The sequence below is a fragment of the Musa acuminata genome, chromosome BXJ2-8, assembly GCF_036884655.1.
Source record: "Musa acuminata AAA Group cultivar baxijiao chromosome BXJ2-8, Cavendish_Baxijiao_AAA, whole genome shotgun sequence".
Classification (NCBI taxonomy): domain Eukaryota; kingdom Viridiplantae; phylum Streptophyta; class Magnoliopsida; order Zingiberales; family Musaceae; genus Musa; species Musa acuminata.
This window is the reverse complement of record NC_088345.1, coordinates 44,929,903-44,947,667: the sequence shown is the minus strand read 5'-3', so window position 1 is coordinate 44,947,667 and position 17,765 is coordinate 44,929,903. Positions and strand designations below refer to the sequence as shown.

Here is a 17,765-nt window from a genome sequence, read left to right as displayed (position 1 = left end):
AATTAAAATGATAAATCAAATCTCTTGTTTAAAGAAGCCTTATGTTTAATGTGTTATATTTTTTGTCATGATAATTTTGATGATGAAATTTGTTTTTCGATCTTAAACGATGATGCATGTTTTGATTTGGCATAAAAACTTGGGCATGCTTGTGAGAAATAAATCAAATAAAAAAGGAGGAAAATATTTTTCTTAAGAATTTCTCAATCCCTATCTTATCGAGTTTTAAAAAAGGAGATTGATGAATCTATTTGTATGAATCTCTTGGACTATAAAAAAGATTTTGATAATTTAATTATTTGGATCTAAATTGGATTTTTCCAATCAAATCATGAACTTTCTCTTGAGATATCTTGTATTTTATGTGAATCAAGATTTCTTCTATGTTTCTTCTTACCATTTACTAAAGATGAGATTTTCTATATAAATCATAAGATTTCTTATACATGAATTGAAATATTTTTCTCCTATGTTTATTTTTACGATTTACTAAAGAGAATATCTTTTTCATAATTCATGACTTCAAATTTCTTTTGAAGATATTTTACTATTTGATCTCCTAATATTTTCTTTTGATTATTTAAGAGGAGATTTGTCAAAATGAATCATATCTTTTAGTATTCACATGATCTCATCTTTAATGATATGATTTATATAATTCCTTATATTCATGAAGTATATCTCATTATCAAAATTTTCTTGATATCTTCCATGTGATGACTTGAATATTTACACCTTTGTGTTATTCACCTCTTTTTGCCTATGATAAAAGGAGAGAAAGAATTGCTAGTGTGTAATCTTAAGAAAAGTATATTGCTAAGAAATGCAAAACTTACAAGCTTACACATTAAGGGAAATAGTTTTGCTAGCTTGGATGAATTGGTGTAAAACTTACTTAACATGCTTTCAAACACTTGCATTGTTAATGATTCTCCTTTTTGCCTATGACAAAAAGGGAGAAAATAAAATGATGAATATTTGGTACCAATAATCATGAAGTGATAAATGCTTAAAAATATTGATTTAATGTTTGGTATTGAATGCTTTAGTTTCATGCATGGGAGAAATGATGAATGTTTGGTATCATGATCAAAATGTTGATTTAATGCATTAAGTGATAAATGCTTAAAAATTTTAATGTCTTAGCATCATAAATGTTATGCCCAAAATGATGTATTATGAATGCTTGAATATCATCTATAATATGCCCATAGTGATGATTGATTTATTTTTGGTATTATACATGAAGTAAGGATGAAATGTAAGGTTTTGAAATTATGCATGTTTTGATTTGAAACTATAATGATGCACAAATATATCGAATTAAGAATGATACTTTATCTTTATCATGATTTGTAAATTGATGTAAAGGGAAAAGAATTACAACATTGTATTCTTCCCTTATACTTGATAATGACAAAAGAGGAGTAAAATTTGCTAGCTTACATATTCGAAAATGATGTAAAACTTGCCAAAGTTGCTAGCTTATATGTTGTAAAATGATGTAAAATTTTGCTAACTCATATGTGTAAAATTTGTTAGCTTACATGCTCTAAAATGATACAAAATTGCTAGCTTGCACTTCTGAAAAAAGAAGAAAGAACTTGCTATCTTGAACATCACCAAGAATTGCTAGCTTGCAATCTTAAGAAGCAAAAGTGTAAACTTGCAAAATTTATAATCTTGCACATCTTTAAAATTAATGATGATTTGGTGATTATACATGTTATAAAGTGATGAAAAATTTACTAGCTTATATGTTGTAAAACTTGTATATGTCAAAAACTTAATAGTTGCACTCTCCTTTTTGTTGATGATAAAGGGGGAGAAGTTATGATGACAATTATACATGAAATGATGTGTTGAAATTTTAATTATGTATGATTTTATGATGACGTGTTGTAAATATTCATGATTAAATTTGCTTTGACTTGAATTCAATGTTATATCAATATGACATATTGATAGGGGAAGTTTAGTTTAAACTCCGTCATCAATTGATTGTCATCATAAAAAAAGGGAGAGATTATTGAATCTCAGATTTTGATGATGAAATCAATTGATGTGTTTGTGATTTGATCTGCATTTGAGTAACGCAGGAAGCTTCGATCAAGGAGAGATAATTAAAAGCAGGAAGAATCATGTTGGGCCGAAGTGAATCATGTTAGACGAATGGACGTCGAGCTGAAGGATTGGTCAACGTATCAGTAAAAGGCTTTGGGCCATGGGTTCAGGCATCGGGCTAAGAAAAACAAAAATTACGCCAAGGAAATCAGAGTTGTGGATGTCAACTGGTCGATTGGGCAATAGGCCGTAAGAGTGGACGATGCACTAAAGAATCGAACGAGGCGTCGATTAACCAATGACATGTCGGACAACGTTTGATTGACTTTGTAATAATTGTCTAGATCGAAGTAGGTTTTAGGCATATTTGGGTTGGAATTGGGCCAGCTCAATTAGGGGCTAGTTGTGCCCAAGTTTAGGCTGTGTTTGGGCTAAGTGAAAGGCCCAAACAATGACCCAACATGTGAAACCATAGTGGCAGAGTCTTCGAGACTATGTCAGGAAGTGGTATCGCCAGACTGGGCGGTGGTACCGCCCAGTGTCAGTGTTGCAAGTGGTGGTACCGCCCAACACAGGCGATGGTATCGCTAGTACCTCAAAAACCGGGGGTGAGACACTTTTAGGCTCTAAGTTTGAATCCACTTGAGGCTTATAAATACCCCTCTCATCCCTGATTAAAAAACAAGAATTGAGAGAAAAAAAAACACTGTTGTAATCTTGTGAGAACTCCTCTCAAGCTCTAAGTGTTAGTGTGGTTTAAGAAAAGAGTAAGTGAGAGTGTAAAGGTTCTCTCCTAAACTTGCCAAAAGGAGAATCGAGTGTAAAAAGGTTGTTGAACTTCGCCCATTGAAAGAAGATTAGTAGTGGAAGTCGGTGGCCTCGAGTGAAGAGGAATCAGGAGTGGATGTAGGTCACGATGACCGAACCACTATAAATCGGTGTGCATTTCTATTATTGTCATTTACTTTGCAATTGCTTCACTTCCTCCTTACTTTGCTTTCACTACGCTTACGAACAAGCATTCAATTTGAAGTTATCTTCCGAGATCGATTTTTATCGTACGAAAAAATTTTAAACCGACGTTTTTATCCTATGCATTAATTCACCCCCCCTCTTAGTGCCGACTCGATCCTAATAATCTGCTCATGGAATGTTGGATGGTTGATGATGCCTTATTGTCAAACAATGATTCTGTAGTCCTAGTGGTGTATCTGGTCCTTAGACTTGAGACACTAAGGATGTCCTGTATGAGTACTCCACTCTTTGATACTGGACTTACAAGTCTGGAGGTTCTAGATCTAGCACAATCGATCATCAGGAGTGGTAGCCAACATTACATGGGGCTATTGAGTATCGATAGAGGATCATCCGCTCTTGGTGTCATAAGAGAAATATTTCATGTGTTCTTGCTTAGACAAATCCTTGGTCAGGATCATTCAGATTAAGAGAGAGAGTTCTCCGGGAGAATCCGATTAGAGCGAGACTCGAGTAGAAACTATATGGACTTGACGGTACCATACTCGGTATATGGTCTTTGGGATATTAAATGGATGAGGGACTATATATACACCGTAATTGAGGACAGACTGTTGAATCTCAGATTTTGATGATGAAGTCAATTGTCATTTGTTGTCTAATCTATGTGCTGAGATAAGTGTGCAGGATTAACTACGATGAAAGTAAGACATGCAGTAGGAGTTACGCCGGAGTCATGACAATGATCACGTTGGGAGTTCGAGAGCTCGACGAAAGTTCGGACAGTCGTCGGAGGTTCTGCGGGAACAAATCCGAGAAGTCAAGAAGCTTGCCAAAGAAGCTCGTCGGAACTTGCCAAGTTGATCGTCACAAGTCCAGGAGTTTGCCGGAAGTCCGCAGGAGGATCATCGAGGGTTCATCGGATGATCGACGGAAGTTCGCCGGAAACTCGCCAGAAGATGCGATTGACGCACCGGAGCAAGCTGCAGAAATTGTCTTAGGATTTATCGTAGTTAGCACGAATGATTAAGTTGAAAATGGGAGGTGATCCCATTAGCTTAATCTTGGGGCAATTGGGCCCCTGAAAGACCCTGAAAGATCCATTCGGACCCTGATCACTGTAGGAGGTGCAACCGCCCAAGCCAGGAGGTGCAACCGCCTGGGCTCAGTCTCCGAGTGAGACTGGGCGGTGCAACCTCTCTTGACAAGAGGTGGCACCGCCTGAGCTCAAGTTTCGAGCTCTGCCAGGCGGTGCAACCGCCCCAGTCAGGAGGTGCAACCGCCTGAGCTCGGTCTTCGAGCTCTGGCAGAGAGGTGCAATCGCCCCTGACAGAGGTGGCACCGCCCAGAGGCTCAGTCTTCGAGCTCTGCCAGGCGGTGCAACCGCCCTAGTCAGGAGGTGCAACCGCCTGATCCCGGAATTCCGGGAATTGACAGTTTTGAGCTCCAAATTTGAACTGGGTTGGGACCTATAAATACCCCACCCATTCAGCAATGAAAGGCAGAACTAACACTGGAAATCTTGATATCTTTCTGTGATTCCTAGAGCTCAAAACTGTTGTAGAGACCAAAAGTTCTCCTCCTTCTGTTCTTCAAAGTTTGAGTTGTAAAGAGAGGAGAGAAAACTTCTGTAAGGGTTGTCTCCTAAGCCCGTCAAAAGGAGTGAATCTGTAAAAGGGTGGTTGGCCTTCACCTATTGAAGGAAGGCCTCTAGTTGACGTCGGTGACCTCGTCGGTGGAGGAAGCCAAAAGTGGAGCAGGTCAAGATTGACCGAACCACTCTAAATCTCGGTTTGCATTTCCTTTTGAGCATTTTACCTTCACTGCAAACTTCTCAATAGCTTACTGTCTTCTACGATTTTACGAACGAGTTTCTAAGTTCAGAACTTTCTGAATCTGCGTTTAGACGGAAATCGCCTTTTTTTTCATACGATCATCATATTTCAGTTTACGTTTACGTTTTGATTTCAATCATAACTGTTTACTGCCTTCTGCGATCTTACGAATAAGTTTCTAAGTTCAGAACTTTCTAAATCTGCGTTTAGACGTAACTCGGCTTTTATCGTACGAACGTCGCATTTCAGTTTGCGCTTGTATTCTACTTTCCATCATAAACTGCAAACTGCCTTCATAGATCTACTTTAATGTCATCTCGCTTAATCTCAAGTTAAAGTAATTTTAGAATCGGCTTTCACATCGAAATCGTTTTTATCGAACGAACACAGCTTTCGTTTTAATCGCTGAAAAATTTCCGCTGCACTAATTCAGCCCCCCCCCCCTCTTAGTGCTCTTGATCCTAACACAGACATGTCCAATGGATTATATTCTCCTGAATCGTCTGAGGAAAGCGACGTAGTGACCTAGTACGTCCGTAGTCGATGAGTTGAGTAAATTATTATATCCGTTGGAACCCTTATCTTATGATAAGGGTTCTGACAAGTATGACTCACGGCTAGCTCAATATTGAGCCTAAAGGGTCACACACATATGATAAGCATTGTGATAAGTAGAGGTTCGGATATGAGATATCCGTTGAAACCCTTATCTTATTGGATATCCAATAAGCCCATGAATTATTAGATCATATGGATGAGATTCAATAAGAGCCAATGAGAGATTATTGGATAGAGAACCACTAATCTATGAGGCTTAGGTAGTTGGATAGAGATCTAATACCCAATAGGGCAGGATCCAATAGTGTTAAGTTGACAAAGGACCTTTATAAATTGGAGGGAACCAAAGGCTCATAGGCTAGAGGTTTTTGGTTGCCACCTCATATTCTTCTCTCCCATTCTCCTCCTCAAATAGCAGGCCTAGAGATTTGAGGAGTGTCGTCGCAGCCCTGCTATATGGATGGATCACCGCTAGAGAGTAGAACGCTTGACCTCCTTCCCCCCTCTCCTACGGATATGTAACTATTCAGGGATATACGATCTCCCTAGGTAACACAATCTTTCATATATATAGTTTTCAATTTTACGGATTTTGGTGCTTGCGCACCAATCTTCGCACGATGACGAACACAATTTATGAAAATTTAGGATTTTTATTTATCTGTTCTTTCATTGCGCATGTGATGTTGCCCCTAGAATTCCCTATAGTGGTATCATAGGCAAGTTATTCGTATGATAGATTGGTTTTGAACTGCGTGTTATGTTTTAGGAAGACTTTTATCGTCAAAATCGTTGACGCAAAAGGCGAGAGAGGGCAACAACAGTTGCTGCCCTCACAGGTTGGCCAAAGGCTGCTTGCAGCCTTGGCCGAGAGCTCCTAAGGGAGGTCTCGACCACCTGCAATAGGCCACCTACGTGCAGGGGCCATAGGCGGCCAGCGGGGGCCGGTCGTTTGCCTGTAGGCAGGTTTCCCACAGGCAAGTCACTTGCAGCGCAGGCCGCCTATGCACGGGCACTACGCCTGCATGTAAGGGCAATGCTCTCCCGTTGGGGCGACACCTACAAGGGGCAACCGTCGCCCACGGGCAGCCAGCGAGTGAGGCGACTATAGGTAGCCCGTGGGTGAGGTGCCTGTTGGGACAACACCTGTAGAGGCGTCCGCCTGCAAGGGCGCCAGCTCGAGGGGCGGTGTCGCTCGTGGGCACACTTGCCCACAGGGGCGCTGCACTCACAAGTACACCGCTTGTGGGCAGCCACAACGTAGGAGGTAGTGAGGGGAACTAGGGTTTTTGGACAAAAGATATTTATTTCCCCTCGGAATTTGAGAAATTTTAGTATTTATCATTTCTATCCAAATTATCAAAATACCCCTCATAATTCAAAAATTCCCTACATAACCCTAATTTCATAAAATATTAATTAATTAAATAATTTAATTTAATTAATTAATTATTATCTAGTAGTCCTACATAATGATATTTACATGTGATGTATGATGTGGACGGATGATCATGGATCGTATGATGTGTGTACTTGTGATTATTATTATTATTGGGGCCTATGAGCCTCCATTTTATTTCTCGTCTATTGTCGGGCCTGCGTGGTTATTATTAAGTTGTAATAACATGAGGAGGCGCAGCGGGAGCGTGGAAGCGATAGCGGGACTCATGAGATCGAGACGGACGATCACGATGCATAGAGATGCGTCGAGATGCCGATGGAACTAATGAGGATGAGATAAACGATCACAGGGCATAAAGATGCACCATTGCACATATAGATCTTGATGCGAGTGATTAGGCCCATTGGCTCGGGCCTGATCACATTAGACTGTGCATTATTGTTAAACAACGATTTCGTAGTCTCAATGGTGTATCTGGTTCTTAGATTTGAGACAACAAGGATGTCCTGTATGAGTACTACACTCTTTGATATCAAACTTATAGGTCTGGAGGTTCTAGATCTAGCATAGCCGGTCATCGGAAGAAGTAGCCAACCTTATGGGGGTTATTAAGTGTTGTTAGAGGATCATTCGCTCTCCGTGTCATGAATAAAATATCTCATGTGTTCTTGCTTAGACAAATTCTTGGCTAGGGTCATTTAGATTGAGAGAGAAAGAGTTCACCAAAAGAATCCGATTAGAGCGAGACTCGAGTAGAAACTGTATGAGCCTGATAGTACCATGCCCGGTATATGATCTCTGATATATTAGATGTATGAGGTACTATAGATACACGGTAACTCAGGATAGATAGATCCAATGGATTGAATACCTTTATATCGTTTAAGGACTATAGCATAGTGACATAGTACGTTCCCAATCGATAAATCGAGTGAATTATTATGAAAATAATAATCCACTGAGCTAGAAGAAGTTCTGATAGGTATGACTCATGACCAACTCGATATTGAGCATAGAGGGTCACACACATATTGTATGCATTATAACGAGTAGATGTTCATATATGAGATATCCACCGGAACCTATATCTTATTGGATATCTAATAAGCCCCTAAATTACTGGATCTTATGTACGAGATCAAATAAGAGCCAATGAGAGATTATTGGATAGAGATCCATTAATCTAAGAGGCTTGGATAGTTGGATGAAGATCCAATACCCAATAGAGTATGATCAATTAGGGTTAAGTTGACAGTGACCTCTACAAATAGGAGGGAACCAAAGACTCATAGGCTAGAGGTTTTCGGTTGTCACCTCCTATTCTCCTTCCCCATTCTTCTCCTCAGATAGCAGACCTGAAGATTTGAGGAGTATCGTCACAACTCTATTGTATGAATCACCACTATAGAGGAGGACGCTTGACCTCCATCACCCTCTCCTACAGATATGTAGGGATTCAAGGATATACAATCTCCCTAGGCAACACAATCTTTCATATGCGCAGTTTTCAGTTTTATGGATTTTGCATATCAATCTTTGCACGACGACGAACACAATATATGAGAAATTTAGGATTTTAATTTTTTTGTTCTTCCGTTGCGTATGTGATGTCGCCCCAGAATTCCCTATAATTATGACCATTGTTCTCGAAGTAGCTCCACCACTTCTATAATAAATCAAAATACAATCACAAGTCAAAATCAATACTATAACCCAAACATTTACTGACCATAAACCATGCGATGATACCATAAAAAGATATCACATCCTAAAATATTTTTTACATGATTATAATATCTTTTCATAGGTACATCAAGAGTCAAATAAATAAATAAATATTAATTTATTATTAAACATAAATTATAAATATTTATTATAATTTATTTATTTATCAAAATAAATATCAAAAGTAACCATAGATTTTATTAAGAAACATAATGATGTTAACTTTAAAATAAAATCTAACTGGCTACGAACCTGATGGTAAAATGTCAGTATTGTATTAGAATCAAATCTAGTGCTCTTGGGACGTTGTTTTGAAAATTAAAAAATAAAATAAAGATATTTCAGCAACACTAAGAAAAAACTCCCATAAATCAACTATAAAACAATTATATATCAAAAAGATCAAATCATTCCATTAGCGTATATCAAATATTCGAAGGATCACTCCCTAAACAGTGGATGCAGATGAGTTCTCTTACGAGATGAGTTTATATTCTTCTAACAGTAGATGGGGACAAACCCATATTGCACTCATAACAACAGATGAAGTAATTGTTGAATCCTAAATTTTGATGATGAACTAATAATCGTTTAAGATGAGTGACACAGGAGAAACTTCGATCATGGACTTGAATTATTGAAGTAGGAGAATCAAATGTTGGGTCGGAGTGGATCATGTTAGAGATCGGGCATTAGGTTGGAAAAATCGAGCATTGCGCTAAGATCGGATGTTGTGGGAGGTCAATATGCCGGATGAACTAATGACATGTCAAATAACGTAGGCTTCATGGTTTGTAATTATTGTATCTTGATCGAAGTAGTTTAGAATTTAATTGAGTTGGTTTTGGGTGTAACCATGCCAACTTGATTAGAATCCAATTGGGCCTAAATAAGGGTTGAATTGGGCGTATTGGAAGGCCAATTCAATGACCTAAGATTGGGCCAAGCGGTGGCACCGCTAGGCCAAGCGGTAGAACCGCTTGTGAGTTGGAAAGTATGAAATATACTTTTCCGAAAAACTTGATGGGGGTACTACTAGGGTTAGTGATGATACCACCCAATGTTAGGCAGTGGTATCGCCCAGACTAGTGATGGTATCGTTAGAACACAGTCTCCCAAACTGTGTCAGGCAGTGGTACTGTCTAGTGCAAGTGGTGGTACCACCAGTACCCCGAAAACCTAGGGATTTGAATTTTTGGCTCTATGTCTAAAGTCATTTAGGGCCTATAAATACCCTTCTCATGCTTGTTTGCAAGAGTATGAAAAAACTTGTGATTTTAAGTGTGTAAACTCTCTTAAAGTATTGAGTCTCTTCCTCTTTGAGTTTAAAAGTTTTTCTAAGGGTGAAATGAGGTCTTGTTGTAAAAGAGAGGCGTAAAGGTTCTCTCCTAAGCCCATGAAAAGGGGAGAGGGTTATAACAAAGGTAATTGATCTTCGTCCGTTGAAAAGAAGATCAATAGTGAAAACCGATGGCCTTGAGGGAAGAGGAATCGAGAGTGGACGTAGGTTTGAACGATTGAATCACTATAAATCTGGTTTGTATTTTCTTTTATGCTTTTCATTTTTATTACTAACTGATTTAGTTGCTCACTATATTTACTCACATTATAGGTTTTATCTAACGAACTTTCAAACTGAAGTTTTTCGAAAGTACTAATTCACCCCTTCCCCTCTTAGTGCCTTTACGATCAGTACAGTAATGACCCTTACTCACCAAGATAAAGATACGCTCCACCCAACAATGGATAGAGAATCGTCCAACCGCTACATCTGATAACATGCTAATTCCCGAAGGAAATTGCCCTACCTACTCTCGATAAAGAAATAAAATCATCTCATACTAATCACGTCTATATTGAGATGAAATAATATATTAAAATATTTTAATTTATTTTTCAAGCATCACCAATATCTATTAGACTTAAATCTTAGCTTGATCAATCGAATTTGATTCAATTTAATTAGAACATAATTGAATCTATCTCTAATCCTTATTTAACTGATTTAAAATCACCCTTAACTAATCTAATTTGGATTAGATTAGGTTCAACTGAAGTTAAATAGACTTGAATAAGTTACTAGTTTAACATCATCATCAATCGATCTAAACTCATCAAATTTGATTTTATTTAATTAATATTTAAACCAAAATCAAATAAAATAAGGACATTAAGCTAGGCAACACTAGACAGGTTGGGTTACCCTATGTATTAATCATACCTATTGCACATGACTATGTATACATCATACCAAGCTAAGTCACCCTATAACCTATGGACTAGTCATGGACTAGTCATATGCTCTACATATATAATAGCCCATGTTAGGCTACGTCGAGCTAACTAATGAGCTATAGCATGACTTGCTAGTTGGGTCTAGTCTATCAGCTAAGCTTAGTCTATTGGCTTGGCCTAGGTTATGAGCTGCGATCTAACTTATGGGTTAGACCTAATCTATCGGTTGAGCCTAGTCTGTTGATTGATTTCAGTCCAAAAGCTAACTAATTTCCTAAATTTCAAAGTATAGTATCATAAATATATAATTAAAATATCTAATCATTAATATTAAATTATTATAAAATAATAAATAATAATATATTAAAAAAAATCAAATTATATAAGGAAAAAAAATATTTTTAATCAATTATTTTAGAAATATAATAAAAATCGAGTATTACAACCAGCATCATGTAAGATAAAAAATTTAGAAAAATATATAACATATTTTAATCCAAATCCAAATATATAAAAAAAATTTATTTTTTAAAATTAAAAAATACGTATAACATGAATAATTATAATATATTTTAATTCAAATCTAAATATATAAAATTTAAAATAAAAATAAAAATATTTATTTTTCAAGAAACATAGGTTAACATGATATAATTCCTCGTTCTTTGACTTGAAAAGGGATGAAGGAGAAGAATCCTACCCTTAAATAGGAGTAGGTGAGCCTTTTTATTTATATATTTAATTTTTTTATTTTTTATTTTTTATTTTATTAATAAAAAATAATATCAACCAGCTTGGAATATTAAATAATTTTTAAAAAATTATTAGCATGAAAAAAAATTCAAATAATCATGTCTTAAATTGAAATATTTGATTACATATATATTGTTCTATATAGGTTCCTCACAAAAATCTGCTTGATTAAAATGTCAAGAAAGCTAGCAAGTCCAACCAGTCCTAATTAAATGATGACATTGGAAAAACATTGAGGGGGTGACAAAATGCCTAGTACCAGATCATAAATATTAGATGAAGAATATATCTTGTCCAACACAAGAACAGGGTGTTCACAACCACCATTGCAGAAACAAATGCATTGAGAGAATACTAGAGGACTTACAAGTAACCAAGCACGGTGAACCTTTTGAATATTACAGTAGCTCAGAAGCCCATTAGTGTTCTCCTCACTGTATCCACAATCTGACTTCTACTCTGGCTATTTGCTAGTGGAAGTTCTAGGCTGTCATCCAACAGAAATCTGTAGACCTCCCATTGTCTCTCAGATGTTGTGTGTCTGCCAATTTCAGCCTGCACATAACATGTGAATCATAACCACAATCAAAGTAGAGTTGAAGTAACTTGTTCTGCAAAGGAAACAGCTGCAGTTTACTTACAGAGAATATGCAGATGCCGAGCAGTTTCAGAGCTAGTGTGACATTGTAAAAGACTAGAGGCCTCCCTTTCCCGGACATTTCAACTGGGTTTGCAACAAGAAGCTCGATATCTGGGCCACGGTTGGCGATCATCACTCTCATAGGATGGAGCATTTCCAATCTCAACCTACGAGAGAGGATATCCTGCTTCACAGGGTCAACAATCTTCTTTCCATCTGTTTGCTGAATGAAAAGATCCACCTCCCGAGAGCCTTTCATGTCTGATAGGAACCGGCCGTAAGCTATCTATTTGGGAAGCAAAAAAGCAGTACAAAGGAAGATTAACACATGGTGAGTTTATTTTTGTTATAATGGAAGGTGATGACAATAGCATGGAAGTACTGTCCTGACCCTTACAAAGTACTACTTCAGGACAGAAACTCCATAGTACCTGAACATGGCTATCAGTTGCATGGTACCTCAAATATCCATTTTAAAAATAACACAAGAAAAAAAATAATGGAACTATCAACATGCAGTAAGCTATGGATAAATTAATAATTCCCAGCCAAAGACCATGATTATAGGACAAATCAGCAACATCTTGAAAAATGATACATGTTAGGTCCGAGAAAAAGAGAGAAGACTGACAAGGAAATATCCTTCATAGCTTCATTAGTTCTGTAAGTTACTTATGCTTACTCTCACAGTGCCTTTTTTTTGTCCACCAAGTCGACATAGATTCCAAGCTTTTATAGGAATCCTGACTAGCACAACAATTGCTTATAGATATACCCTCTCTTCTATCTACCTTAGCCAAGTAAGATACACATGCTTATTTGTGCAGGACTATCAGATTTTATAAAAAAGTTACAGAATAACTTAGGACATAAGGAAATGTGGACTACCTGAATATCGCAGTCCTTCAAGGTCCTCATAATATCATAGAGGAGGCCCTTCTGATCTACACAATGAATTTGTAGCAAAGTGTGAGAAGGGCTCAATGAATTATCAATGTTGACATTAGCCTTCTTCAGTTTCTTCATATCTGGACTAAGTGCCTGTGAACAAAATTCATCATCACAAAGCTCCAAGCTAAATAATTCTTCAGCAGCTACCGGCGGCAGAGAAGAGACACCTTGTTGAAAATCTTCAGCTAACTGAATCTCGCATCGATTTACAGACTCTCCTAAAACTGCAATTAATCTTTCACATGTCTCATCCTGTCGTTCTTTAGTGTGTAGGAGCTCCCTAGAGAAACACAGGTCAGCATACTATATCAAGTGCAAAATAAATGTTCAAAGAGGGATTTGTGGGGTACACAGACCTAATAACATGGTTAAGAAAATTATGGAAAAAAAAAATTGAATCTCTCTCCAAAAACAGAGTGCATGGGACATATTAGAAGAGCAGGTGACTCTATATTCTAACAAGAATCTTTAGTAGCTGATCTTGAGTAAGCCTTCACATTAAAGTATTAGCGGAAACAAGTCATCCCATCAGCCAAGAGAACATCACATGATAGAGTATTAAGGCAAGTTGGTCAAATTACAGGTTGTTAGGCCCACAATCTAGAAATACAGTAGGAAACAAGCAGCAAAGTGTCAATGAGGCTACTCTTAAACTTACTGAAAAGTGAACGACAAATATACAAGCTTCAAGTAAGAACAACCCTGACCGGAATTAGATCAAACGCTAGCATAAAGCATGTCAATTCAATAACAGACAAAAGAAAGTTATCATAGAAACAGATTTTCCATATAGAAGCACTGACAGTGATGTAAAAAATGTCAGAAAATTTTATAATCAGATAACAGCTAAGAACTGCAGATATAGATAATAGTGCAAAGCCAAAACTCGTAGTTCTACACTCACATGCCATCTGTAATAAAGAAAAGGTCCACGACTCTACCATCTGGAGTTGTTGAGACCTTAACCCAGTGGATCAAAAGCTCGAGCTCACAAAGAACTTGAGTGACATCTGCATCACATTTAGCAGCGGTTAGCAACCCAAACTCCAAACTGAGGAAGCTATCAAGCAGTTCAAAGATGTTATTACCATGCAATAACCCCTTCCGATCCACAGAGAACAACTTCAAAAGATAAACCTGAGCAGACGTGGGTGGATTCACCAAATCAAAGTAGAATGGGATGGAGCAAGAGGGGCAGATGGACATTAGCCGATTCTTCAAATTCTCCCATTGAATGTTCATGGAGGCCGAAAGCTTGACGACCCAGAACACGACGTAGCACCATCGGCCATCGGTTGAGACATCTTCGCGTAGTCAGGCAAAACACACACAAGTTCAGCTAAAAGATTGAAAAGGCAAACCCAATCGACCAAGCAGCCAATTTGAAACCAAACAGGAGAAAAGGAGCTCGACATGGTAATCTTCCGAAACATGGATGTTGATGCACAAAATGAAGTTTTGCCGACACTACATCAACCAATTTATCATGCAGAAACAGATCCGAAGAGATGTCACATAATTGTCCCATGTACAACTCCAAGATTCGATCTTTTGTAGACTCAAATCAACCATAACATCCCATCACGAGATCAGGAAGTAGAACAGATTGAACACAATCTGATGAAGAAAGCTTCGAAACTCGTTCGTACAGCTTACAAGAATAATGAACAAACCCTAAACTAAAGCATATACCAGGGCGAATAACGATAAGATCACGAGAAGATGAAGCGAAAGAAATAACGATAAAAGGAGGGAGCCGCCTTCACCTCCTCTGGTGATGCAGAGGCCGAACTCGAGGATTACGCGGCAGATATCGCAGCCGAGGCCGGTCTGGTCGGGGCAATTGACGGTGACGACGCTCGGCTCGCCTGCCCGCTTCGCAACCTCGATCACCACCACGTCGTCGCTCGCCACCCCCATCCTCGCCGTTCGATCCTAATCCGGTGGCCTTCAGATCCTCGATCCCATCAACGAAGCGAAGCCCGCCTCCCTCGCTGCCACGGCGTGCTCCATATATCGAGTCCCGTGACTCCGCCCACCGTCCTCGACTCGCCGCGTCACTACGAACACGGGTGAACTCTATTTGAATCGTGTCGGTCATCCAACCGTGGGATAGGTGCTCCGTAATCGGCGTCCGACACGCGCCTGGTGGCAGCGCCTCTACCCACTGCGGACCAGGACGCCGCCGCTTCCGGTAGAAAGCGAAGGCCGTTTGATGATATTTTAACGGTTGTCAGATGTGATCTTGATGGGAAGCGATAAGGCTTGGTCCCTACCGTCCGATTAATGATTGCTCTCCGACTGATGATGTGATGGTACGGGTTTCTGTCGAGACCCATCCGGGGCCCATCGAGCGATAGCTTACGTGGATTTCAGTGTCACGTAGTGTTTGTGGGAGCCATGGAGCACTCTACCAAGACAATGTAGGATCGTTTATCCAATCGGATCCAGCTAGGATCCGACTAAGAATTGATACTCCTAATAAGTGCAGAAATCATAGCCCCTTAATGTAGCGTTAATCTTATTGTAGCCACATATATTTCCTATCACCATATGGTATTTTTTTCCCTTACATCACTCACGCAATTGGAGATAAGATCTCTATGAGAAGATGCTATATCATAGAGCCAACCTCAAATAATTAGCGTATTATAGTTTGTTGGTTGTTGTTATGGCCATTATTGTTGGAAATGATTATATGCGACTGATATCGAACGAATATTCATGAATAAAACGTATTTAGGAATTTAGAGCCAACCTAACTCATGACCCATCCAAAAGCCGACAAAACGGGAACGAAAGATGAATGGACGGCTGGAACGATCTTTGATATTAGAGCTGGGTTGATGATCATCTACTATCGTTGCTCATGAGGAACGGATTCGGGTTCGGATGCGGATAAAATAGCAGGTATTCTACCCGTAATTATTCATATTCTTGGGCTGAATCTACAGTGAATGGCCCAACCCATGGAAGACCAGTTCGGCTCATCACCAACTAACATTCGTGAAGGGAGGGCGTTGCGGTTGCTTGGGGGATGAGGAGGCAAATAGCCACGGGCGGAGTGGGGGGGGTGGGTGGGGGAGGAGCGACGAGGAAGTCCGATCGGTGGCCGGTGTTCTTGAGGCGGGGGTGAGACCGCAACTAGCCCTTCCTCATCGGATTCGCCATTACCGCCGGCCGGCCTCGCAGGTAATTTCATCCATCCTTCCTCTCCGATGCATCCAGTGGTTAGCAGATCTTCTTACTTATATGCCTAGAAACGATCCAACTTGTGATGTGATCTGATTGAACGGTAGATGTTGAACGGTAGCTAATGCGAATGATGCGTGAGTTGAGATCAGACCTTGACATAGATTCACATCAGATGGAATGTAGTATTAGGTCGAATTCTTGCAAGATTAAGCTTTAGTAGAGATACTCGCGGTAAGGATGCTCGATCCGCAGTTGAGCATTTCCATTCATCCATTGTACTACAATGTTTCGGATGCCTTGTGTCCTTATTCTGACTGTAGGACGCTTATTAGTGGGATGACGGCGACAATGGTTTCTTCGAGCTCATCTCTTTTCCTAACAAGCTAAATTGCCCCACGGAATGGGCTTGGCTTATCCATTTCAAAGACTTCGATACATGACCTAAGTTTTCCTCTCCATTTGAGGCTTGCAGTTTTCTTGTCATGTGGCCCATTATTAGTTTGTAATGAGAAAGAGTTGATAGGTTCATGAATCCTTCTGTTCACCAGCTCTTTGCATCACTATGCCTTTCACCTTCATATTTTACATTTTGTACTTCAAGAGTTTCGATAGATTTTGCTCCTATTGTATTTTACAATGGACTGATCCTGAGTTGGAGAAGAAATGGAATTGAGTGAGTTACATCAACTGGTCAGGATAACATTTTTTCTTTTTTGGTGGAAAATCAACCATTCTATCTGGTTCTGAAGGTTTAAGCATTTTATCTGTTGTTGGTCTTCCTCATCTGAAGTTGTTCATTTCTTTGTCTTGTGTTTGTATCAATTATGTGCAGTCTTGTCTCTGTCTTTATAACTCTCTATATTTATCTATTTTGTTTATCTTGGTCCACCAAACTGGTTGCTGTGGTCAAAGACTCAAATTAGAGTTCACCTTCAAGGGTAGAGCTGGTATCTTAATGCTGAAGGGTGGTGTTGTAGGACCAGTTAATTGATAGCCACTGGATCTTGTCTGCTCTTTACTGGATCAGATATAACAAATGAAGCCTTTAATGGGTTGACACTAGAAGGGATATATTCTAATAATGATTGTGCATTATGCTTGTTTGTGACATGGTTTATAATTGAGAACTTGTTCTGCAGCCAACTGTGGCTTTGCAGTCTTGAATAACTATTACATTTATGCGACCATGCATGCATGAGTGTGATAAACGAGGGAGTTAATAAAAGATTGAGTTGTTTCAGTGAATGAAACGATTAACCCTTCAACCTTAGCTATCTTCTGAGTGATTCAAAACATCATTTGGAGGAATACAAGTGTGGGCTATCAGTTTGACATTTTTTTGTGGTATCTTTTTCTTTTGGAGCATGCGATTTATTACATTTTCCTGATCTTTAGGCATGTTTACAGGTTTAGTCTGCTTCTGCTTAATTAG

At 38.8% G+C, this 17,765-nt stretch overlaps 1 protein-coding gene across 1 annotated transcript; it reads right to left on the bottom strand.

Moving 5' to 3' along the window:
* Positions 1-11,788: 11,788 nt before the first annotated feature.
* Positions 11,789-15,217, bottom strand: LOC135619626 (ACT domain-containing protein ACR9-like). Its single transcript, XM_065121812.1, has 6 exons — positions 14,905-15,217; positions 14,227-14,442; positions 14,043-14,148; positions 13,076-13,418; positions 12,189-12,473; positions 11,789-12,102 (listed from the first exon to the last, which is right to left on the bottom strand). The coding sequence occupies exons 1-6, from the start codon at positions 15,056-15,058 to the stop codon at positions 11,956-11,958; spliced, it is 1,251 nt and encodes a 416-aa protein (XP_064977884.1). The 5' UTR covers positions 15,059-15,217; the 3' UTR covers positions 11,789-11,955.
* Between the last annotated feature and the right edge of the window lie 2,548 nt (positions 15,218-17,765).

What these genes read in the sequence shown, in the direction of transcription:
- LOC135619626 (XM_065121812.1), bottom strand. Translation starts at nt 15,058, where the DNA reads ATGGGGGTGGCGAGCGACGACGTGGTGGTGATCGAGGTTGCGAAGCGG. An exon ending in CCTCTGCATCACCAGAGGAG is followed by an intron (nt 14,443 to 14,904) that starts GTGAAGGCGGCT and finishes GACTACGCGAAG; the next exon opens with ATGTCTCAACCGATGGCCGA. An exon ending in TCGGAAGGGGTTATTGCATG is followed by an intron (nt 14,149 to 14,226) that starts GTAATAACATCT and finishes AATGTGATGCAG; the next exon opens with ATGTCACTCAAGTTCTTTGT.